General features: G+C 46.4%; 1 protein-coding gene across 3 annotated transcripts; it reads left to right on the plus strand.

The window, feature by feature from the left end:
• The first annotated feature begins 725 nt into the window (after positions 1 to 725).
• Positions 726 to 19,831, plus strand: Gosr2 (golgi SNAP receptor complex member 2). 3 transcript variants are annotated; one of them, XM_075990474.1, is made up of 6 exons: positions 726 to 837; positions 6,697 to 6,761; positions 8,273 to 8,381; positions 9,225 to 9,357; positions 12,264 to 12,404; positions 17,253 to 19,831. In XM_075990474.1, exons 1-6 carry the CDS (start codon positions 809 to 811, stop codon positions 17,412 to 17,414), a joined length of 639 nt encoding a protein of 212 aa, XP_075846589.1. In that variant the 5' UTR covers positions 726 to 808; the 3' UTR covers positions 17,415 to 19,831. The 3 variants fall into 3 exon arrangements, with proteins under 3 accessions (XP_075846589.1, XP_075846591.1, XP_075846590.1); XM_075990475.1 differs by having other exon boundaries at positions 768 to 837; positions 6,701 to 6,761; XM_075990476.1 differs by lacking the exon at positions 12,264 to 12,404.
• Positions 19,832 to 25,310: the final 5,479 nt, after the last annotated feature.

Genomic DNA, 25,310 nt, shown 5'->3' on the forward strand with positions numbered 1-25,310 from the left:
ACAAAGGAAGAGGAACAACTCCTCCCTTGGGAGGAACTGTAGATAAGAACCTAGATGGATGGAAATGAGATGGGCCTAGGTGAAGACAAGTGTTTGGGCCCTTCCAAATCCTAATCCAAAGGTCACCAGCCCTTCGCGTCTTTTAAAAATTTCCCATTGACGACAACCCCAGCTCAATTCATTGTCTTTGGATTTAATGGGATTTTTCTACCTTTTGGAATGCTTATTTGAACACAGATCGTATTTCCTTCTCTAGTCCAAGCTCTGAAGAACAGGAGGAATTTGGTTGTTCCACGTCACACAGGACACATACTAAGCACTCACTGTGGGCTGAACAGAAATCAAGAAGGAGATGGGAAGACTAGTGGGCGGAACTAGAGTTCGAAACAGGAAAAGCATTCGTGTTGAGGAGCGAAATCCCCAGAACCGTAATCACAGTTTAAGAAGCCAAGCCGGAAATCGCTGTGAAGAGCGCTGTAGAGAAAGTCGCCGGCGACTTCTCGATGAGGCTCTGACGTCAGTACCTCGCGACCGTCCTCTCCGATACCTGAGTCAAACCTGAAACTGGACTTCAGCAAAAAAACCTCCCCAGTCGCTCCCTGCTGGGCCAAGCCTCGAGCCACACCCATCCTTTGCACACTGTTTTCCCTCCACGCAACCCCTTCTCCGACCTCACAAGCCCCACGGGACAGGCACAGTCGCGGGCGCCCTACTCAAAAGGGCGGGTCCTGAGACCGGAAGCCGGAAGCCGGAAATGGGGCTGTGAGGACGTGTTCCGAGGAAGCCGCAGGCCGGCTCGCCCGGCGTCATGGAGCCGCTGTACCAACAAACGCACAAGTGAGGGCTGCGTCGGGGAGCGGGCTGGGCTCGGCCCGGGAGGCGGCCCCTGGGGCTCGGGGCTTTGGCAACTACCATTGTGGAGGTCGAGCGTTTCCGCCAGGGGCTGCTCCCTACCTCTCAGCCCCTAGCGGGATGTCCTCAGCTGTGAGAGGGGCCGGTCTGGGCGCGAAGTCTTGGGCCGGGTAGCTCCTGCTGCAAGACGTTGACTGCCTTTTGGAAAGGAAAACTAGCACCCCAACCCCCAACTTTGTCCAGCACCCGCCAGCTTAGTCCTCGGCTTGGTAGAGCTTCAGGAACAGAGATGCAGTTGACGAAGCTTGTGTCCATGAGTTCATTGCTCACCGGGAGTGTTAGGGGTTGTATGAAAAGTGTTTTGTGTTTTTGATTGGATATTAAGAACATATGTTTGTGACACAAAGAAGTGCAGGTAACATAGACTATTATTGTCAGTCATATTTGATTACAAGTTAGCTTTAAGGAAACTGAACATTGAGTTTTAGATTAGGGGCTCATAGCTAAGTTAGTTTCCTTTATTTATAGTGTCCTGTGTTTTGGCACCTTGCCAAACATGTAGCTGGACACGGTAAGGGGCCATACCTATGCTATTTTAAGAATTTTCTATAGCTATATTAGGACAACACCAAAGTATCATACTCCTTTGGTCTGAAAATGAAATAAACTAGTCATCCAGCCTCCCTAGTAAACTCATAGCAGAAGGAATGGAAATAAGACGGTGGCTGTTTTCTTTCTTTCTGGTATTCTGAGTTTATGGTTTTCCTTTTCCTTCGGCAACAAAATGTTTGATTTGGGAGAGGGAAAGTAAGGAAATTGCATTATAATGACAGTTTGCATATTATATAAAAAGTGTAGGAAGAGATAAAAAGGCTAGCTTTTGAGCCACTTGGGAAGGAATGAAACAGAAAATTACACTCAACGTTGCTAAGAACAGGTCCGATACCCAGCAAGGCACAAAGGCCTAGCACTGCATTGAGGTTAATCTGCTAGTTGCTGAGTTGACAAAACATACATAGAACATACTCATCTCTCTAGAACTTTGAACTTGAGCTGTGACTATCTCTTACTGTGAAAGTACACTGACATTAAATCAATTATTTAAAGTCATTTAACTGGAAAAGTCCTGAGCATGAATGAATGAAAAGAAAAGATGAAAACAGGATATTTTTATACTTCAGTAATAATAATAGTTCACTAAGGTGAGCTTCATGGAGAAGCAATAGCCAGACTTCCATTTTTGAGATACTTGTGTTTGTAAATATGGTTACATTTGTTCCTTGTGTTGTCCAGTCTGCCGTGCTCAGTCTCATTTCTAGACGGTGCAGGTTAAATACGTCTTGGATGCAAACAGCTCTATAGTGAACAGGCTTTCCAGGTGGTTTTATTGCGTAGGTAGTTTTAAAAACTGTTATTTCTAGATCTTGTCTGTTTGCCTTATGAGGTAAAGACTAGCTACAGAGGCAGAATGGAAGATGTGAAAATCACCAGGTGGTTTCCACTGCTTTGTGTGTGTGTGTGTGTGTATTCAAGACAGGAATTCCCTATATAGCTGAGATTAGCTTGTGTGTCTCAGGCTGGCCTTGAATTTAGAATCCACCTTCCTCTTTGTCTCAAGTGCTAAGACGACAGGTGAGCACTGTTACACCCAGACTAACCCACTACTCTGTCTTTCTTGTCTGTCTGTCTGCCTATCTCTATCTATCTATCTATCTATCTATCTATCTATCTATCTATCTATCTACCTATCTATCTATCTAATCTATCTGAGATAGAGTCTCACTGTATAGCCCTAGCTGACCTGGAACTCTCTATGAAAATCAGGCTGCCCTAGAACTCACAAAGATCCACCTGCCTCTGTCTCTTGAGTGCTGGGATTAAAGACATGTACCTCCGCACTCATGACTTTAAAAGCAACAGCAGTTTAATTTGATGCTGTTTAGGTTACACAGCATTTTCATACTGCATTGGGTTCCGCTGTCTTCCAAATAATTGTTACTATTAGCAGTTCAGTTGTATATTTGAGACAGGGCACCAAGGAGTTAAATGACTTGCAAAGTGTCTGTCAGCTTCCATAGTGAACTCGATCAGTTCAACTTAAAAAGAAAACAAAACAACAGCAATGCCTCTTGCTTAATATGTACTCTCTCTCTGCTTGGCTATAATATCACCCATATCCATGGTGGACTCCATGCTTAGAAAAACCTGAGACTTCTTTTTTTGTCATGTCTACACCCCAAAGTCATATTTGGGTATCACCCATCACTTGACTGTGTAGGTGTTGTCTGGTTCCCACTTGAGTGGAAGTGGATTCTCCAGGTGCCGTCTTAGCTTGTTTGCATTTATTTCCTAGCATGGAATGTGGAGGCTGGACTTTATTGGTTGTATCTTTTCTAATTCATCTAGAGCCCAACAGAATTTATAAATAGAAATTAAATGGGGAACATCAGTAATTTTTTAAAATTATCCTTTTTAGCTTAGTATAACAAAGCTGGCCAAAGAGTGTTTTTAGGGTATTATTATTGTCTTGCCTGCTCTTGAGAATCTCAGACAAGAGCTTCCATTCCAATTCTGTCTTTGGTCATGAAGACCCTTTTAAGTTCCCAGACAGTTCATGGGCCTGGGACAGGCAGGGGCACTTTCCTTTTTTTTTCAAGAAGACAGCATAATTGTGCAATTTGTAATTTGTTTCCTATGTGAAGCTGAAATATGGTGTCTTGGAGCATGTACCTTTTGCTTCGGCGACTCCCTTCAGCAGAAGTAGGAGACAAACCCTTTTCTACTTCTTTCATCCATTCCAATCATTTGTTTTATTTATTTATTTATTTATTTTGGTTTTTCGAGACAGAGTTTCTCTGTGTACTCACTCTGTAGACCAGGCTGGCCTCAAACTCACAGAGATCCACCTGCCTCTGCCTCCCAAGTGCTGGGATTAAAGGTGTGTGCCACCACTACCCAGCTCATTCCAGTTATTTAAGAGCATCCTTTGGTATCCTTGTTTAACCACAAATCTCAATCTGTACTGTCTTCAGGCCTCATTTACCATAGATACCATGGAAGAAACCAACACATCTTTAAATCAGCCAAGATTAGAGTTATCCTCATTGTGTTCTTTCCCACCGCAGAAGACCTGTAGTTTCATTTCCGCTTTCCCATGGGTCATTATGGCTGTATAGCCCGTTTGTTGTTGAATGTATGAGTATATGAATAAGTAAGTAATGAGTTTCATTAAATCATTAACATCTGGAAAAACCTATTTTTCTTAGTTATTTATGAAATATTGCAAACACATAAAAATAAAAGTAACATCACCCAGTGTTAGGATTCATATTAATGTAAGTGCTCCAGATAATTAATTTATAAACAAGCTGAATCAAAAGCACCTATATCTGTTCTCACCACCAGAGCTTGCCAACCTCACATCATTTTATTCTTCTTACACTTGTGTTCACAGGCAATGTGTGCTACTTGTTGTCTATGGTCACATCTTCCTTCCTTCCTTCCTTTTTTTTTTTTTTTGAGATAGGTCGCTTTATTATGTAGCTCTGACTGTCCTAGAACTCACTATATAGACCAGGCCAGCCTCAAACTCAGAGGTCCATCCGCCTTTCTGTCTCCGTAGTGCTGGGACTAAAGTCGTGCACCACAGTGCCCAGCTCATGAAACATAATTATTTCTGAAAATTAAAAAAAAAAAAGTTCAAAGTTCCTTGTGTTTAAGGGTTTCAAATAAAGGACTGTGTGTGGATCTATTCAGTGAGAGACATATCAGTACTGCTAATAATAACTACCGAACTGCTCATCAAGAAAAAAAGCAGATTAAATAAAAGCTAGCAAGATTGGCAAATAGCTCAGTGGGTGAAAGGGCATGCTGCCAAGCCTGATAACCTGATTTGAGCCCCAGAACCCATGTGGTGGAAAAAAAACTAACTCCTGCAAGCTGTCCTCCGGTCTCCACTCTTTGGCTCGATTGCACTTTCACACACACTAAGTAAATAAATACTTATAAATAAAAACTTGATCTAGTCATATTAGTGTGGGCATTAAGTCTTTAAGATAAGATGATATTGAATGGAAAATGGAAAACCTAGTACATTAAGTATTTGTTTATGTGCTACTGATATATTTGCTTATTTCTTGATTTATTGAGTCAACTTCCATATACTTCTTCAGAATGGGGTTGGTTATGGGGTTTTTGTTTGTTTTGCTGCCTCTATTTTTCTTTTTCTACTTTGTTGTTCCTGTGGATAATGACACCAACTTTTTGTTTGCTTTAAGCCACCCTTACAAGTTTACTTCATTGCCTATGTCCTACTTCTACTAATAGGAATCCTAATTTTCCTGCCCCTCTAACCACCAGTCCCTGCTGTTGTCCTCACCCAGGTGTTCCACATAGCAATTGGCTCCATCTGCATCCCTGCATCAGCCTCTATCTCCACTGCCTCTGCCCCACCCCGCTCCCTCCAAAGCACCCCATATTCCCTTTCCTGAAGCAGCTGACAGGTTGCTTCTCGGGATCACCAGGCTTGCCTTGGCACATTCAGGAAGTCTTAGACAGCTGATTGGGTTCTGGTGCCATAGGTCACATTTAGAAGTTACAAGAACGCCCTGAAAAAGGCTAGAGACACACTGAAGCAAGACCCGGGCTCCTGGCTGGTCCTGATAAAATTTGAGGTCACAGTATGTAATGTTCACAGTGGAGAAAAGCTGTTGTACTTCCCCTTAAGGGTGGGGGATGAGACCTCCTTCACACAGGCTCTGTGCAGAGAGCCTGTACAAGCTCAGGAGGCATTGGGGCTAACATAAGCTGCATTCCAAGAGCTGACAAGTGATGGGGAACCACTAAGAAAGATTGGAAGGTGACTTTGGCCTGGAAAGTCTCCAGAGAGTGCTCTGGGCCTAATGTCTGGGACCTGTTGCATTTCCAAATAAATGGCAGTTCCCCCCTGTTGTCAGGGAAAGATGTTTACCAAACAGGAGATACCTATCTTTCAGGGCCTACTCCCCTCTGCTCTGTCTCTGCGTGCCCTTCAAGCACTGCTGCTGCTTTTACACCACATGAAATGCCTTGCAAGCCTTTTGCATAGCTTATTCTATGGTGACATGCACAGCCAACACTGTGGAGGCTGAGGCAGAAGAATCACAAGTTCAAGGTGAGCCTCAGCTACATACATAAATGAGATCTTGTTTCAAAAACAAGCAAACACAACTCCTTCATCCACAAAATGGCACAGTTTACACTTTCTCAGCCCCAGCCTTCCTATTTCCTTTGCCCCACTGTACACAGCTCCTCCCTCGACTTTGTTTGCTTCTGTGTTGGTTTTCTCGTAAATCTCAGGAATTTTTCATGTCCATCTGGCCTGTCAGTTCCTAATTACATTGTTTCTCAGGGGCAAGGATTGTATCTCCCTTGCCCTTTGACTCTTGGTAGGCAGACCAGTGCTCAGCACATTGGGTCACAGAACAGAGAGTGGGATTGGCTGGATCCTTGGTGAGGTTTATCGCCTGCTGTGTGGCCTTGAGCAACTTTCATGACCTTTCTGGGTTTCAGTTTTTATTTATAAAATGAGAATGGTGATAGTGCTTTTCCTTTCAGGGTTATTGACTTAGCCGTGTCTCAGATACAGTGAGCACTCACTACATGCTAGCAGAATTATTATTAGCATTAGGATATTAGAAATGATGCCAAAATGGGTGGCCTAACGTGCCACATCTAAATTTTACAGTTCAGCAGCACTGTCAGTTGAAATCAGTTGTAAGATGGCATTAGAACAAGTTGTCTTTCCTGACTGAAGTGCCAGTGATTATTCCTGTCTCACTCATTTCCTCCCTCTTCCTTTGATAGGCAGGTCCACGAGATCCAGTCTCACATGGGACGCCTGGAGACGGCAGACAGGCAGTCTGTGCACTGTGAGTAATTAACCAGGCAGAGCAGAGTCCTTTCTCTGATGACACGGGGCTAATGGGCTGGGTTTCCTGACTGCATTCTGCCTTGGGGGCTTAGTGACTCAGTGTGGAATGAGTTGTTAGGATGAACAGAAAAACCTATGGCCAAGTCTCAGTTCCCTGATTGTGCCCTCTGGAGCCCACCAGTTTTTATCCCCCATTACCCTTCCACTCAACCTGACATGGCCTTATGGGAATGGAAGCTCTCTCTCCATCTCTCTTAATCGTATTACCTAGTCTGAAAATTCAGACGTGTTGACCTAGAACTGGCCATCTCTCCTGAGCTGAGAATTCTGGCTTCTTAGTAGGATTATCCAAACAACTAGCAATATTAATTAGTTTAGTTCCCACACCACAGTTTCTTTTGAGAAGCATGTGGGGTTGTGGTTTGGAGTTTCCTGTTCCAAGCAAAGGGCCTCTCTCTGAGCCAGCCTTTAGACCTCCCACCGAAGCTCTGTCTCTGTTTCCTCTTTTTCCATGGCTCCTCAGCGTGGCCCTTCCCTTAGCTCTGCACTTTGCAGCGCTCTAGTCTAAGCTGTGTTTGCTGCAGGTGCAGGGGCCTAGAAAGGGCTGGTGCCAGGGTTGTCATTTCTTGGTGGGGAAGGCAGCCGCCTGGATGCTTGCTTTGTGCAGTTTAGTTTCTGCCCACTGGCCTTTGTTTGCCTTCCCAACAATCTCACTGTTGCCTGATTAGAAATGGAAAGAGGTCATTTTGACAGCTTTATCAGAGGGGCTAAGGAAAGTGACTATCACACTCCCTACCTCTGTGGGCTCTTTCCTGGGTCTTTCCTATTGATATGTGGTCTATTCTGAGGGCTCCACATCGCGGCCTACCCATGCTTTCAGAACGCCTCTGGGTGTTTCCATATTAATTTCCCCTTTCCTTTATGCTTTTTTTTTTAAGCATCCCTCATCTATGAGTTCAGTTGTTCGCCTTTTTTACTAGAGGCTTATTATCCATTTCTGATACCCAACTCAAATAGAACTATATAAAAAATTTAGCTTAACAGAGTTATTTGGACAATAAAAAAATGTTTATTTTCTAAAGGTGGGGAGTTTATGTTTTCAGACATGACTTCTACTTTAAAACCAGGGCAGCTAACAGCTATGTGTAGCTATGTGTGTCTGAATGCATATAAGAACACACATGCTTTAAAACAATATACCTTGAATTAATTCATCTTTGTATTGTGCTCCTTTTGAAGTATACGTTTTAGTTTGTGTTATGGAAAAATGTTTTATTTATTACTTTTTGGGGGGTGGGGTGAGACAGGGTTTCTCTGTGTAGCCCTAGCTGTCCTGGAACTTGCTCTGTAGATCAGGCTGGCTTCTAACTCAGATCCAGCTGCCTCTGCCTCCTGAGTGCTGGGGATAAAGGTGTGCATCACCACTGCCCGGCAAGATTTGTCACTCTTAATTTAAGTTCATTATCTTTTTTCCAGCAATTATTTTTTCTCTCTCTCTTTTTTGTGCAGTAGTAGAAAATGAAATCCAAGCAAGCATAGACCAGATATTCAGCCATCTAGAGCGTCTGGAGATTTTGTCGAGCAAAGAGCCACCTAATAAAAGGCAGAATGCCAAACTGTAAGTGTTGATCCCTGACATGGCTCAGATACTGCAGGCCCACCCAGGCAGCCTCTTGTCGCACTAGAAACTATAGAATATTCTGAAAATCTGGGTACATACTACAGAAATGAAGCCTATGCAAAGATAGTCTCCCTAAAATACACAATTCTATCTAAGTTATACATCCTCTAAAATTAAAGGAGGAGGTTTGTGACTCAGAAGCCTGTGATCATCGTCCCATGCTTCTTTTGTGGGTGATTGTGATCTCTTGTTTCTTTGAGGTCATTCTGAAAATATGCATTTTCTGATGAGACCCTGAAAGTATCATGCAGCTGGGGAGTTGGGCTCTGCGGTTTAGTTCCCACTGGCTTCTGTTGGGCTGAAATGCCTTGTCCTAATCGCCTCAATCAGTCTGTTTATAATGAAGTACTGATCAAATGTTTGATATCCCACCATGAAATCAAAGGAAAACTACCCTCACCACCACTCCAAACCCTGCTCCTAAAAGTTCCATGAAACTTCATTGCTGCTCTACCTCATAGCTGCCCTTGGGCTTCTTCCAGGAGTGTGGACTAACTCACGGAAGGTCAGGAAGAGGTCATCAAGCCTGCTTCCTGTCACCTGTTCCCTGAAGAGCTGAAATCCAGCAGACTTTAAGTAAAGCTGCTGGAATCGTATATGATTCCATCCACCTTAACCACAAGCTGCTGCTCGACTCAGCATCTTTGCTTCTCACTGTAGGCGCTGGTGCGGGCACTGTGGGGAGCCATGAGGCCAGGTCTTCCCTGAATCCAAAGCCAGGCTGCCTCAGAGTGGGCCATCCTCAGTTCCCGGAACTAATCTCTGTCTCATTAATTCCAGCCGTGTTGACCAACTGAAGTATGATGTCCAGCACCTGCAGACGGCCCTCAGGAACTTTCAGCACCGGCGCTATACCAGGGAGCAGCAGGAGAGGCAACGAGAGGAGCTTCTGTCACGCACTTTCACCACTAACGTAAGCAGACACTGGGCGGGTGGAGGCCTAAGTGCAGGTCACCAGGCATTACCCCTTAGTGGGGTGCTTGAAGCCGACTGAGGAGGAGACTAAATGGAACTGACAGGGGATTTTGTACATTGTCACTAAGACTATACCTAGATGGGAATTTCCAACACGAAAACCTGAAGAGGAGGCAGTTAAATTGAAGGAATGGGCAGAGGTGGAAGCTCACACAGTCCAGGTGTTTTGTGATCTCTGATGGAGGCAGACGATTAGAACTTAGCCCATCTATAGAGACGCAGCTGCCTCTAGGCCCTTCTTTGGTGCTGTGTGTGTGCTTGCGTGCATGTGCATATGTTTCAAGCACTGCCATTGTGCCGTGTGTGTGTTTAATTCAGGCATTGTCATGGTGTGTTCGTGTGTGTGTGTGTGTGTGTGTGTGTGTGTGTGTGGTTTCAGCCTCAGATGCATTCAAATGTTTTTGCTCCTGGTCTGAGTGTAATTTGGAGGGACGTGTTAGCAGATGTTTAGTGTTAGATGGATTGCTTTTGGAGTAGCATGTTGGTTTGTATGTTTGATTTCCTGGAAGCCCCACCCCTGCCCTCTAGCTTCAGTAGTATCGTTCTCTGCATGTGCAATGTACTGGCCTTTCCCGGGGTCCTGTGTAGTGTGTTCTACCAAGTGAGGTGGGTTTGGGCTTTATATTTTGTTACTTTTTAAACCTGCCACTAGAATTCCTGGCACTTTGCACTTGTGTAACCACACTGCAGACAGAAACACTAAGGGCGATCCTGGTGGCTTTAATCTCGCACAGACTGGGCTGGGAGAGAACCAGGTGCACTCCTTCCTGCTGTCTGACTGACACAGCCTCCTGCCAGGCAATGTCCCTTCTTCTGATTCTCACTGGTTGAAGGATAGACTCATCGCTCCATCCCCCTGGTTCTCACTGGCTGAAGGATAGACTCATCGCTCCATCCCCCTGGTTCTCACTGGCTGAAGGATAGACTCATCGCTCCATCCCCCTGGTTCTCACTGGCTGAAGGATAGACTCCTCACTCCATCCCCCTGCTGTAGTGCATTTCTCCAAGAGCCTTAGGAATGGCTTCATAGTTTTGTTTTTCCAGAGCAGGTGGACAGGCAGGTTGTGGTGATTAGCAAGTCACAAATGCAGCATGCTGTAAGATACCAAATAAGATGGCATACTGAAAGATAGGCCACATCAGGCATTTTGGGGCCAGAGAGGACCTCTCAGGATTATTTTGTTGACTGCCATCCTGATGTGGCACCACATTCACTAGGCTCCTCAGGAACATTGACTCACCAAATGAAGCTTCTCTTTAGTCATTTTACCTATTGTAAAGGAGGATGCCTACCACCCGTCCCTTTCCAGATGGGAATGAGTGTAAGGCAGGTTTGTGTGTAAAGTCACTAAATGCTTGCAGGATAAGGGGAGCCATCGATTCTCTTTTTTTTTTTCTTTTTATTTATTTATTAAAGATTTCTGCCTCCTCCCCGCCACTGCCTCCCATTTCCCTCCCCCTCCCCTGATCAAGTCCTCCTCCCATGTCAGCCAAAAGAGCAATCAGGGTTCCCTGACCTGTGGGAAGTCCAAGGACCACCCACCTCCATCCAGGTCTAGTAAGGTGAGCATCCAAACTGCCTAGGCTTCCACAAAGCCAGTACGTGCAGTAGGATCAATGCAAAATAGCCATTGATTCTCTTAAAATTAGAATCAACACCAAGGTACCAAGTAAGACATTTGACAAAATTACTAAACATGGCTTCGCCCTTTGAGCCATTCTCATGTTAGAGGGAAATTCAGAATGTCCACCTGAAGGCTGGTTCTGAACTTGAGCAGCAGAACAAATGGTTTATCTTCCTGCCAGTGGGAATTGGGGCTTCAGTGGTAGAAGGGGTATTACCTGGCAGGAGGTTGTGTCGGTCAAACAGAAGGAAGGAGAGCACCCATAGCTGGTGATGAACTGGTCCTCACCCGAGCCCAGACTGTGAGGTTAGAGCCACCAGGACTATTCTTAGTGTTTCTGTCTACGGTGTGGTTACAATTGAGAGTTGGCTGTGCACTCTGCCCTGGGATCCTACCTATCTGGGTATGTTACTCCATCCCTTTGGGCTTCACTTTCTTCATCTGTAAAATGGGGAGAACAGGAATAACTCCCAGCATATTGAGTGAGTTTAGGGAAATGGATGTGTGAAGTAAAAGGACTTGGTCTGTACTGATGAGGCATCTTCAGTCTGAAGGTGCAGCATCCAAAGGAGCTCCTCAGTAGGTGGACTCCATTTCAAAGTCTGCAGAGTCCTGAAGTCTGAGACACTCAGGTCCCAAGCCTTTTAGATAGCCTGTTCTCAGCCTGTAGTCTTTGTTTTTCTTCTATTTACCTTTCTTTTCTTTAGTGGCTTTTTTTCTGTCTCCTCAGAAGTGAGTTCCCATCCTGAACACCCATAAGCCTTCAGTAGAAAGCACCACCCCTTGGATTTGTAGTCTCAGTCTAATCAAAGCTGTAGATAGAATAGCTAAAGAACAAAAGCAAACATGTTATAGCATATAAGCTAAACTTGTAAAGGAACATTTGAACAGCTATCTTTGGGAGGAGCCAGAGGAAACCTTTAGGAGAAATGAATGAGGTCTTGAAGGAATAGCTGCTTTTCCTCAGTGGAGATGTGACAGATGCAGAAAACCAACTGTAGCAACTCATTGGAGAGTGATGGACCTGACACCTCTGCTGTTGTGTTGCAGACCCCACGCCCATACACACACCTTTACTTTGCTTTTTTCTTCCCTTTGACTCTCTGATTCCTGCACTGTTTCCTCTGGTTCTTCTGGCTTGACCTTGGCCAAAAGGCAGAGCAGACCCAGGAGCTGACTGGCAGGGGAAGTTAATCAAGTGCCTGCATTTCTTTCACAGGACTCTGACACCACCATACCCATGGATGAATCACTGCAGTTTAATTCCTCCCTCCAGAACATTCACCACGGCATGGATGACCTCATTGGAGGCGGGCACAGTATTCTGGAGGGACTGAGGGCCCAGAGACTGACCTTGAAGGTGGGGTCCCTGCTGGAGAATAGAGAGAAGGCCTCTTATTCTGGCCTTGTCACACAGTTTAGCATCTGTGTTTCTGTTTTGTTTCTGTGTCCCCAGCTCATGATGTTGTGACTGTAAGGCCAAGTCCTTGAGCTTGCAAGTTTGCCAGTGCTTGTCACGAAACCCAGTGGCATTTCTTCGTAACTAGGACTTTGTCCTTTTATGACCCTGTGTGAAATTGAGGATGCTACAGAGGGACCAATGACAGACTGAGAAGTGCTTCTTTAGATTTGCTCTCATAAGAAGGAAAGCATGGCAGTCTTCCTGTGGGATTCCAGCTGTGGAGTGTGCTGTGATGGAGGCTTTGTTTTGTACTTATCTCAGGGTCATGTCTTCAGGCTGCCTAAGCCCGCAGTAGGTGGATCTTAGAGCTTGTGGTGGCCCGCATGCATCTCTTCCTCTTGTAGCCACGGATCAAGAAGCCTGCCCTGTAAGCACTGTTGAGACCTTGACCCTGGATGGTTTACGGAAACATCACACGGACTGATGGCAGTCACAGTGATTCAGCCTCAGCCTTTTCTGGTGGCAGCCCTGATGGTTTGGAGGTGTGATTCCCCCCAGAATAAAGCATTGCCAGCCATTGGGCTGTGAGAAAGTCACTTGTAAGTGTGACCATTATCTTAGTTTTTATCGGAGCACATTGAGCCGTCTGCTCTGTAGGCATCCAGTATGCTTCTGAGCAGCTCTACCATCTTTACCAGGGAGAGAAATTGATAGGCTGCTGATGCTCACCTCCTGCTGACTGTTAGAGCATTTCCAATGGCCCAGGAGAGTGCTCCCCTTCCAGAACAGCCACTGAAGAAGTCTACAGATACGGTTGGCTACCCTGCCTTTTTTGTAGAGAACTGTCCTCTTTCCCACAGCTCAGGGGAAGTCAAGAGTTTTACAGAACACATCCATGTGGCACTAATGTAGAGTTAGTGGAGTTGAGGTTATTGATGGAGCGCTGGCTTCCTCCTGAAGTCTCACTGAGGAGTTCATGTGCACCGTTAGCAGAGGTGGCTTGCCAGGAAGCCTGTCCAGGTGGTGGGTCTTGAACCTTGTGATCTTGACTCCCTTTTCTCTCGGTCCTTCCTTTTGTCTTGCTCTTGATCTCCTACCTGGGCCAGGAAGTTTCCTTCCTAAACCATTCAAGAGGAACAAGAGCATGAAAGAACTAGATAATCGCTTTGACGTTATAGTTGGAAATAGGGACTTTTTGAAATAAATGGTCACTTTCAGGTGGTTTTAGAAGGCATGGCCACAGAGTAGTCGTCTGCACTCTCACCCTAAGGCAGGATCTTTTAACACAGGTCCCATTTTCTCACTGTTGTGAAACATTTTCTAGTCTCCTCTGACAGCCGACTGGTTTGACTTGAGACCTCCATTTTATTTTTATTTGCAATATAGAGAATCAAATGTAAGGTCTTACACATGCTAACGAGTCATTCTACCTACAGTGGGCCGCATCCCCAGACCAAGATTCCTTTGTTTGGTTTTTTGAGACTGTCTCATTACATAGAACTGGCTGGCTTGGAACTTGCTGTATAGACCAAACTGGCCTCAAACTCATAGAGATCTGCTGCCTCTCTGCATCTTGGGTGCTGAGATTGAAGGTGTGTGCCACTGTTCCTGGCTCCAGGTTCTTCTTGATCCTTGTCTAGGCAGACCATGGGTTCTGAATTCCTCTCCATGTTACCTTATGTCTCCTTCCCTTGACCTCTTCTTTCAGTTGCTTATTAATAGGTGTTCTTTTAGAAAAGGAATGTGGGACCAAAGGCTAGAGCATCCGTGTGAGCATACTGGGCGCCATGTATTGTTGTGACTTGTGCTTAGTTTTGTTATTTCATAAGAAACTGGATGTACATTTAAACAGAACAATGAGGAGGGCCAGGCCATGTGGTTTAGGCAGTTGATTGTGGTGGCAGCATTTATATTTATTTATAGAAGAGGCTTCATGTCCTTATGACATCTCTGCTTTTTTCGTTTTTTCTCTTTCTTTTCCTTCCTTCTTTCTTTTTTTCCCCCTCCCTTCCTTTCTTTTTTTGTTTTGAAGCAAGGTTTCTCTATGTATCCCTGGCTAACTTTGGAACTCATAGATCTGCCTGCTTCTGCTTCCCAACTACTAGGAGTAAATGCTTGTACCACCATGCCCAACCTTTGCCATATTTCTTTGCTGCTTTTCCCACTTCAAACTCCTTTGTAAATACCAACTTACTCAGTCGAAGCCCTAAAGATTTCTACTCTATAGAGTGAATGGGTCATTATCAAGGATTGCTGGAGCTAGGGAGGTGAGGAAGTTTTTCCACATAGCTTTTAAGAATATAAGCTATTCTAGAAATGTCCACAGGAAGATGGCTGAGCATGAGCCCAGTGATGATGGGTAATGCTTATGTGTCTGGGAAATGTTCGTTTGTCACCCATTGCAAAAGTTTTCACAAATATGGCAGTGATGGAACATTTCAGGTAATTGGGCAATTAACAGCAGTGGTGCTTCCAGTTGGATCATAGGCTGGGCCCTGGACCAGGGCTGTCGGCTGCCTCAGAAGTGATGGCACTAGCACAGCTGATAAGGCAAGAGTGTTACCAAAGAAGACTTTGCCACATTTGATTATATACTACATATAAATGAAGGCAACCTGAGAATTAAAAACTAAACTAAAATGGAGCTGTTTGGGAGCTGTGATCCACAGAAACTGCTCAGTGTTGAGGATCCCTGTTATGGTAACTTCTACTTGGAACTGGTGTGCTAGCAGTATCTCAGGCTGTATGTAAGCCTTCCTGGAGAAGACCTGCTAGCTGCTCCTGCCCACCACTGTCCAGCGTCTCATACGCCAGTCCTGTGCTTAAGAGCAGTAGCAGTCCTTGGCCCCATGCCCAGCCTGTCTTTTCAGCTGTTTTAAGGTTCATCTTTAAAATAATGGTATGTAGAGCAGGAGATGGCTCAGCAGATGAGAGCTGCTCTTCTGGGGATGCATGTTTGATCCTCTCCACCCACGTTGTGGCTAACCATCTACAGCTCCAGCTAAGGGCATCCAATGCCTCTTCTGACCTCTTCAGGCTCCTGCACGCACGTGGTACACATATATAAATGCAGGCACACACATACACATAAATATGTTTTAAAAATTGTGTGTAGAAATTAGTTGTATTTTCAGAAGAGTAAAGGTGTTTGAGTAAAACGTTTTGAAGTGTGGTTCGGAATGCTTAGACTAGTGAACTCCTTTGCCTTAATTACAAAGTAGTGGAACAAGCAAATAAGGAACAAAACAGGACACAGTAAAGTATGAATGACCAGTAGACAGGCCAGTCTCTGCCTTGAGTTTGTCCTCTGCTCGCCTTACACTCTGCCACAGGCTCTTCCTCTCATAGTGGCTCTGTCTGCAGCAGCTCTCCACTTAACACTGGAAAAGTTTTAACTTGGACACACACAGTGCACACTTGTATACCCTAAGGATAGGAAAGGTTGGATGTGGTGGTACATGCCTAGAATTCTAGCACTGGAGAGAGCCAGGAAGGAGGGCTATGAGCTCTAGACTAGCATGGGTTACCTAGGGAGACCCTAACTTGAAAACAAGCAAGAATAATATTTTTAAGATAGGTGTAACTAATGTTTACCACTCTTGCACATTTTTTCTATTTTTCTGAGCTTATTTGTTCCTATTTAAGCTACTTTGCCTCTAAAAATTTAATGCACTCCTGAAAAGACACTCGTTTATAGTTCACCTGTGATTAATAGAGGGGAGTGTCTGCTTGTGTACATATGCAATACATTTGTTATGAATTGACTTAGTATGAAATGAAAACGTAGCTTAAAAAGCTAGGAAGTGGTGGCATTTGCAGAGGCAGGTGCATGTCTGAGTTCGAGGCCAGCCTAGTCTACATAGCGAATTTCAGGACAGCCAGAGCTATACAGAGAACGCCTGTCTCAAAAAAAACCCAAAAAAAATGAAAAGTAGTTTAAAAGGTTGGGGAAAGTCCAATGTGTGTTGGTGTACTGGCTACTGAACTTGATATAACTATATTTCTGTTGTTGTGTGTGACTTCTTCCTCTGTGTTCAAGGTTCATTTGTGTTATGGCATATTTGGTTACATATGCTAATTAGGTCCTTTTTATTGCCGAGCCATGTCCATCTATCTATACTATAATGTGTTTATTCTCAAGTTGATGCATAACCTGGTTGTTTCTCAGTTTTCGATCTTCTCCTGATGTTTTGTTTTCTTTTTAAAAAGAAACTTTCTTATAGTTTCAGCTTTTGTGTTTATTTGGAGGTCCATCTTGAATGAGTGTGTTACTTGAATACACAGGTGTTTCCTAGGACTCTCTGACAGTGCCTCTCACTGAATCTAGAGCTAGACTGGGGACCAGCAACCCCCAGCAATGCTCCTGTCTCAGCCCCTTCAGCACTGGGGCTGTAGACTGACCACATCTGGCTTTTGTGTGGATTCTGGGGTTCCGAACTCAGGTCCTTGTGCTTATGCAGCAGGCGTTCTTACTGGGCCATTTCCCGGCCCCAAGTTTTGTATGTAATGTGAATCAAGGTTCACTCTTTTTCCTGGCACAGGAAATGTACATATGTACATGTAAGATGCACATATGTGATGTATAGCCAGTTCCAGCCCCATCTGTGGAAAAGGCTTCTTTTCCTTTGACCTAACACAAGTTGGCCATGGCGAAGTGAATCTATTTCTGGTGAATGTTGCCTTCTTTCGTCTCTAGGCATGACCGAGAAGACAGTGTCTGTTAGTAAAACCTTGGCTTGTGGTGCTCTTTAACTACCCTTGACAACGAGGTTGATCTTGTTTTTCTTTCTCTTCTCACCTCCCCAGGGGACTCAGAAAAAGATCCTTGACATTGCCAACATGCTCGGCTTGTCCAACACAGTGATGAGGCTAATTGAGAAGCGGGCCTTCCAGGACAAGTACTTCATGATAGGTGGGATGCTGCTCACATGTGCAGTCATGTTCCTTGTGGTACAGTACCTGACATGAGCCAGCTGCACCCAGCACAGACAGCCTTCCCACCGTGTGCGCATGTGCAGGCAAGAAGTGGGCTGGGAGGCCACCTTTGAAATGTATGCCTTAACTGTGAAGACACCCCTCCCCCAGGACTAATTGTGGCTTAGTATCAAACCTGCTTTGTTTTCTGTGACATCTGGGGAGTGGGAACTAGGGTCACCAGGATGTGTGGTGCTTAGGAAGTGGGTCAAGACCCTGTTATCTGGCTCTCACTTGGGGAGGGATGGGTAGGCTATGTGGTCTGCCCTGGAAAACCTGCGTGGTGAGGCTTGCACACAGGACTGTCCACACAGCCGACCACTTGTCATCGCCCAGCCTCTGCGGCTCCTGATGGGTGGGCGGAAGCACACGTGAGAAGATGAGGAAAGAAGTGTTTCCTTGCACCTTCTGGGAGAGATCAGTTCTCACATCCTTCTAGCCACTACCCAGTCCAGCCCCTAAGAAAACATGACATGTGTGACTAACTGCTAACACGGTACCCTTCCCTGGAAGCCGAGACATCGGAGCTGATGTGATAACGTAAGCTTTTCCATGCCACGGTTGCTGGGTGTTTATCCTTCCTGAGGTGAGGCCAGCAGTGTTCCTGGGGAGTGTTCAGTCTGGACACAAGTCCTGAGTCACCGATGTTTTTCCAGTTAATATAACTTTTGGCTCTTACAATTCAGAGACAGTAGCTTGGTACCTCCACCCAGGCTTCAGTGGGTGGGTCTTTGCCCCTTTGAAAGGGCCATGAGCAAAGGGTGATTTGTAAGTTGCAGACTCATCTAGTTCTATCATCTCAAATTCTTTGACTGTCTCTCCTCTCCCTTGAAATGTATTAGTAATATCAACCAGCAAAGCTTCCCTTCTTCCCAGCCCTGGTAGGCCACCCTGGAGATGTCCCTGATAAGTATGTCTTTATGAGACTGTTTCAGGGTCATTTTGACTTTGCCCAGCTGTGATTAAGGCTGTGTCAATGTCTGGTGTATTTTGCAGAATTTGTTTAAAAATTAATGTATCTTGAGCACACTTATTGTGATTAATCTCTGAAAGTATCAGAAAGATGTAGTGAATTTATTTGCTCGTCAGTCACAGGCCCTGCCCACCCAAACAATTCTAAATTTAGTAGTTTCATGGTGGGATAGTTGGACATTCAGAATTCCTCAGAACTGGAAACTTGATCAGTATTAATCCTACCTTTGATTGCCCTACTTATCTGCTTAAGTGTCCTCTGTGCTGTTTCCCTCTTTACACTGTGTGTCACATGCCACCTCTCTCCTACTGAGTAGCAGTGTTGTTCTCTTGAGTCCGTCTGTGGTGTCCCTTTGGGGAACTTTCTCAGTTGTCACACACTTTTAATCAGAGTTTCCAGGGTCCTAATTTCAGATTCTAGTCAGATTCAGTATCTGTCGCTCCTTCCCATCTAGGCTAAATGGGCCCTAGGTGGCCAGGAAGTAGGAATCTGTGACCCTCTAGGAAGAAGTGATAGTCCTGCGGGTGAAAACAGTGGTCCCTAGAGGACAGAGGCTTGCCACATCTTCAGACTTAGAGCTCAGTTTGGGGGGGACAGATTGGCATGAGCTCCTAGCTGGCCATAAAGTGGACTTTAGACTGCACGGGCATGACTGCCATGTCCCCGGCACCCGACGATCCCACTTGACAGCATGTTTTGGAAGATGTACAAGCTGGAACAGAGCCATCTGGACTGAAAATGTAGCAAAAGCCCCACCCCGTCCTTAGGGATTGTTGGGACAGTGTTTTGTAGTATATAATGCGGTTCCATGCTTGCCCTTGTGGTGATCCTTAGATGGGCTTTGAAGACCTTGATGACCTTGATGTTCCACCTTCACAGCCATGTATCCCTACTTTGAAATAAAACTTGTAGTAGGATGAGCATCTTTACTGCCTGGGGAAGGGAACAGTAGCCAGAGGATCTGGACTCCCAGGGCATTGAGCTGGCTGTCTCATGACTGCCCTCCCTTGTATTCCCACTCAGTACCTCGTGAGATCACCTCAACCTGATTAGGTGTAACTGTCCTCGGTTTTCAGCTGTAGGAAGGGGCCTGAGCCTGAGTGGGGTGCCCTCTAGTGGGGGCGGGGGCGCTGAGTTCTTGCAGAAGCTCCAGCTCAGCAGGTGGTGCGCACACCTTGGGGCAGCAGTTGAAGTGGCCTGGCTTGAAGCAGGTGGGGCGCCTGCATTAAAGAGATGTGGACTCCACATCTGGCCACTGTAAAGAAAGCTAAACACAGGGACCAAATAAATACTCTAGGTTTTACAAGTTTCACCCCAGACTTTCTTGAAAGCTTGCCCTGTTGAATTTAAATAGCGTTGATTGGCAAATTATACTTAACGCTCCTTGTTTTTATGTCAGTGGAATAAAGTTGAGGTTTGTTTAGAAAACTTTTCAAAAGCACTTGGCATTTGTTGTCATGACTACCCTTGTTTCCAGGCTAGAAGCATTCTTACACAGTGTGCCAGAGCCAGGCAGCTGGGACCGTGAAAGTGTAGGCTCTTGGGGTATCCTCAGACCTTCTGATTCAGAACAGTACTTAAGGTTCCGAGGGAGTCCTGCCATGTGTGTGTTGGAGCAGCTGCCTCCTAGGCAGAAAGCTGTTCTAGGATGCTAGCACTGGAAAGAATCTGGACCCAGATAAAGAGCAAGACTTGGAAAGTCCCACGTGGAGTCTTCTTATGGCTTACTTCATCCAGAAGAGCTGAGGATTCTCAGAAACAACTAGGGGCTGGGGTGTCACTCTGACACAGTGCATGTCTAGCGGTCACACTACACTGGGCTCCATCCTCACCACTGCTGGGGCACATAATAAAAAACAAGGACTAGGGCCTGGAGTGATGGCTCAGCAGTTAAGAGCACTGACTGCTCTCCCACAGGAACTGGGTTTGATTCCCAGCACTTAAATGGTGGCTCACAACCATCTTAACTACAGTTCAGGGGATCCAAAGCCACCTGACTTACAAAGGTCCCAGGCAAATGTGATACACAAATATATACAGCAAACACCCACAAACATGAAAGCAGAGACATGTCAGATCAGGAAAATTCAAACAGGTCCTAAAGCCTGTGGACATACTCTGGGAGTCCCTCCTGGAACTTGGCAACAGCAGAGGAGCTTGTTATCGGCTGAACAGGATGGGGTGTCACTTGTCCCCAGGCCAAAACCAGACCCTCCGTACTGCCAGCTTGCCTTTAGCCTTCTGTGTAGGTGAGGCACACTGTCCTTCACTGTCGGTCTTCCCAACCCTTGTAGTTAGATCCTGTGTTACACCTGCTGTGCAGACAGACAGTGGCCAAGTTTTAGCCGCTTTCCACGGAAGCTGGTTCCGTTTGTGGCTGTAGTCCCATCCTGCCTCTTGCATCCCCTGCAGATGCTCTGATAGGAATGGACAACAAGGCAACCTGCTAGCATTTAGTGAAGAATGTCATACCAGGCTTACATGGCCAATTCTAGTTCTAAACTGAAATGGGGAAGGCTATGCACGAATGTCTCCAAGAGCAAAGTGGTACCATACCCACGTTTTGCCACTAGGGGGTGACAGTTCTCTATCCATGACTGCTCCGCCCAGAGGCCCTTGCTTGGTACACTGGATAGTTTCAGCCTGGTTCCCTTAAGGTGTTAAAGTCTCTGCAGAGCAGTGGCTCTGGGCTGCTTTAGAACTGCAGGAGTCTGACAAAAGATGACCAAGTTTTCAGACTCCATCCTCTCCAGCCCTTCCTCAGCACTCTGCCATGCTGCAAACAGGCATGGAAAACATTTCTCCCCTCTGCTGTTTCACCTCATATGGCACCTGAGAGAAGGAGGAAACAGGACAGGAAGAAGTTTGGGGATCCGGCAGGGGCTCGCCCGCTCCAATGCAGCAGAGCTTTGCTGCAGTGTACCTCACCATCTCATCCATGTTTCTAGCAGTTGGCGCTCTACATCATGGTCCCCTGGGAGCTTTTAGAAATTTTACTTTGATTAGTTTATTGGTGTACCCACAGACTGGGCATTGTGTATTGCCCAGATGACTACCACGTGCAAGTGTGACTTCACCTGTAGACAGGAATGCCATTCGAAGACTAAGGTGGGTCCCCATGGACTTCACTCTGTCTCCATTGGTTCCCCACATTAGACCAGCAGTAAGGACCAAAAATGGTCATTGGGCAGTGGCGTCTGTCATTATTGATGCCACTGTGTCTCTGAGCTCTTTAGGTGAGAGAGAGGCTAGCCCTCCCTGTTTCTCCTGTACACTTCTCAACCCTTCTCCCACCCCACTCCTGGCTCTACTCCAGGCTCCCTGCCTGCTGGGCTTCCAGACACACATGTCTGCTGTATGGGGGAATGGTTAGTTGTTACTTCAGGGTGGTCACCTGCACACAGTAGGTGGTCATGATATCACAAGCTGTCAGTGACCTGCAGGAGGCGCCTCAGCCCAGTCCAGCCCATACAGCTAATAGATTTAGAGCTCAGTGTTCACTGAAACTGCTGTGGTCACACTTAGAACCACCCCCCTCCCAAAAAAAAAAGACATGGCTACTTATGCTGTGGCCACATGCTCATAGGCCCGCAGCAGCAATGGGCGAAAGTGAAGGGGAGAAGGCCACATGATGGGAAAAAAAAATGCACCAACCAGGCTGGAGAGAATTCAGGGGGTAGAAAGGTCTTCAGGAGCAGCCTTCCCATCCCTGGCAAATAGTGGTTGGCCATCCCAGATAAGCTAACCTTAGGCAGACAGTGGTGACCAACTTATGGTGCCCGAGTGAGGGGCTGATGCTGGCTCAGCCCCGCCTTCCAGCCTCCAATGACAGTTCTGCTGGAGAGCTGTTCAGGTCACTCGGGGTGGGGGTGGGGCGAGGGGACCACAGTAACAGCAAGCACAATGCTTGTTACCGAAGTGGTGCTTCTCAGCGTTGGCTACTTCTTGGAGGATTTTAAAAGTCTGGGTTTAGAGCAAGAGGCTCTGAGCTACCTGGTGTGGGGCAGAGCTGGGTTTTTGGAACTTCCCAAGGACTCTCCTGGGAAGGCTCACAGCGCCTTCCAGGTGTGGTGCCCTGCTAATCCTGTTTAGCTTCAGAGATTGGCCCTGTTCATTCAGAACAGCCGGAGGAAAAGGCCACACAGAATCCCCACAACTGGGGGACAGTGGCTCCGAATAGCTGTCTCAGTGGGGCACTGACCAGGTGAGGCTTTCCAGAGATGGGCAGGTGATGGCCAATGACTGAGTTTTGGAGGAGAGGAAGAAAGAGTCAAAGGGGCTGAGAGGGACTCTTGAAAAGGAGCCAGGTTCGAATCTCAGAGCCCACATTGCTCCTCACAACCCTCTGTAGCTCCAGTTCAAGGGATCTGATGCCCTCTTCTGGCTTCAGTGCACACGTGCTCACGCATGCACACACCCAGCGAAACAGTCATACTTCAACCCAGCAAGTCAGTGTAAGCTGTAAGTGGTAAGCCACATCTGGAACCTCTGCTCCTGGGAGGCAGAAGCAGAGGACCATCTGTGAATCTGTAATCAGCCTGGGCTGCCAAGAGAAAACAATCTCAAGGGAAAAAAAAAGACCAATTTAATAACTAGATATCATCAATTAGATGCCAGACACATGGGGCAGAGGTCATAGATCCTGAGAGACAGGAGTGGGTGCTGATTTGGGGACCTAAGCCCATAGGAGGAGTAGGTTTATTGTTCAGTGGATTGAGTTTGGGAGAAAGGGCACTGAGGAAAGAGTAGGGATGAAAGTTGAGGAGGAAGACAAAGGCTGGGAGTAGATGCAATGGAAGTGGCCATATCATTCTGGAGCCCCCAAAAAGCTGGGGAAGGGCCTAACTCCTGCCTGAATTTCGAGCTCCCAGGAGTCATACTGCTCAGGAAGGAGTGTACTAGGGGCACCCAGTAGCCTCGTCTCCCCATCCCCAAACTGGTGATGTCACCATCTCTACTGCCACCTCGGACATGATCTTTTGAGGTGCTGCATGGTGTGATGGTGGTGGTAGAACTGGCAACGATAGCTTTGATCCCTAACTTTAACGCTCTCCGGCAACCCCACCCTTGGGCTTCATCTGTTGAGTTTGTTTCCTGTCTGTATAAGGGGTAGTAACAGCACTTCCCAAGGACGGCTCACAGGTCTGCATTTTAGAGCGCAGTCAGTGAAAGTGAAGTTTTGTAAGACGGCAGAAGAATTTGCATGACCTGATTGTGAAGATCAGCTCTTCCCTTTATTGTGCGAACTTGAACAAGTCACGTCCTCTCTCCCGTGTCTCTCTACTCTTGCCTTAATGAGATCAATAACGCCTCTGACACAGGGTGTCTGCAGCCAGGGCTTAGGTCTAGACAATCAGTCAAACTTTCCTATTGTTACTCAGCATTATATAAGCTTGGCGTTGGAAGAGCTGCATTCAAGTGCTCACTTTATTATTGCCAGTCCCTACTCATCCTCACCCCCTTCACGTGGTGTGTGGGAGTGTTAATAATGTCCTATGGAACAGAGAGAATACCAAGACTTTTGAAACAAGGGCCTCAAGACTGCTCAGTAGGTAATGCACTTGATATCCTAGCCTGGTAAGCCAAGTTCAAGCCCGTAAAGGTAGAAGGAGAAAACCAGCTCCACAAAGTTGTCCTCTGACACACATGCTCTGGTTGTGTGTGTGTGTGCTCGTGCATGCATGCACATGTTTGCATGGGAGCATGCTCACATGTGCACACATGCGCACATGCAACAAAGACAAGAACAGTAAATCTGAAGCTGACCTGGTGTCAGTACTGGAAATGCCAATTCAAGCATCCGCAGCAGGAATCTGGTGGGGCTGGGAAAGCTCACGGCGTTGGATGGTTTAAGACTCAGTGTTATCCTTGAGGGAGGCTTGGGCTGACCTGGGTTCCCTGTGAGTGGGAAGTCTGGAGAGTGAGCAAATGAAGGAAAGATGACCCATGATGGAAAGGCCAGACTGGAATCATCAGGTATGAGTCATTTTTCTCCTTGCTGCCACAAGATATTTGACAAAGCAAGCCAAGGAAAGAAGAGTTAGTTCCAGCCCACAGTGAATGTAGGTAGGGTTCAGTTCACAATGGTGGGGAAGGCATGGCAGCCAGAGAGGGAAGTGCCTGGTCACACTGTGCTGGCAGTCAGGAAGCATGGCTCACTCTCTCCTTCATATTCGGTCTCTCCTGGGACTGGTACCCCCACATCCAGGTTGATCCTCTCTGCAGAGACCCTCACATACATACTTGGAGCTTTGTTTTCTAGGTGATTCAGGTTGACAATCAAGATTAATCCTATTTGCTAGACTTCAGCCATTCATTCCATGAACACCAAAAAGCACCCACTGGGTGCCAGCTACAGAGCTTGGCTTAGGAGTGTGAGCAGGATAAACCACTACAAGCTTACGCGAGTCTTCACACAGTACTCAGTGCGCACCTCACAGTTCCTAACTCAGGATTTGGAACAAGGCATGGTTAGTATGGTATGTCATTGTTCTGTGACATCTGGAGCCTCAGTTGGAAGATCCCAGGGCTACAGAGGAAAGACTCCTGAATGATCTCCACCTGAGTGGTGCTTGCTGTCTGCTGAGCCCTGGCCTGGAGCCATCCTCCTGTTCTCCATGTGGCCCGGGTTCCTCACAGCAGGGGCCAGGAGTCCAAGGGTGGGCATCCCAAGGGCTAGAACCAAAAGAACCTGTACGACTTCCATCAACAGGCCTCAGAATTTTCAGGACATCATTCTGTCGTACCTGTCTAACTATGGCAGTCAAGTCATTGGGAAGAACAGATGGTACAGGAACACACAGGGACAGCTGTCTCTGGGGACTCGGGTAGGCTACAATCCCCTGAATCATGCCCACATACATAAGTTTACAGTGATATAATTCACAAGCGCCCTAGCTACCGGGTGCTTAGGGGTA

Source organism: Microtus pennsylvanicus, chromosome 11, assembly GCF_037038515.1.
Source record: "Microtus pennsylvanicus isolate mMicPen1 chromosome 11, mMicPen1.hap1, whole genome shotgun sequence".
Classification (NCBI taxonomy): domain Eukaryota; kingdom Metazoa; phylum Chordata; class Mammalia; order Rodentia; family Cricetidae; genus Microtus; species Microtus pennsylvanicus.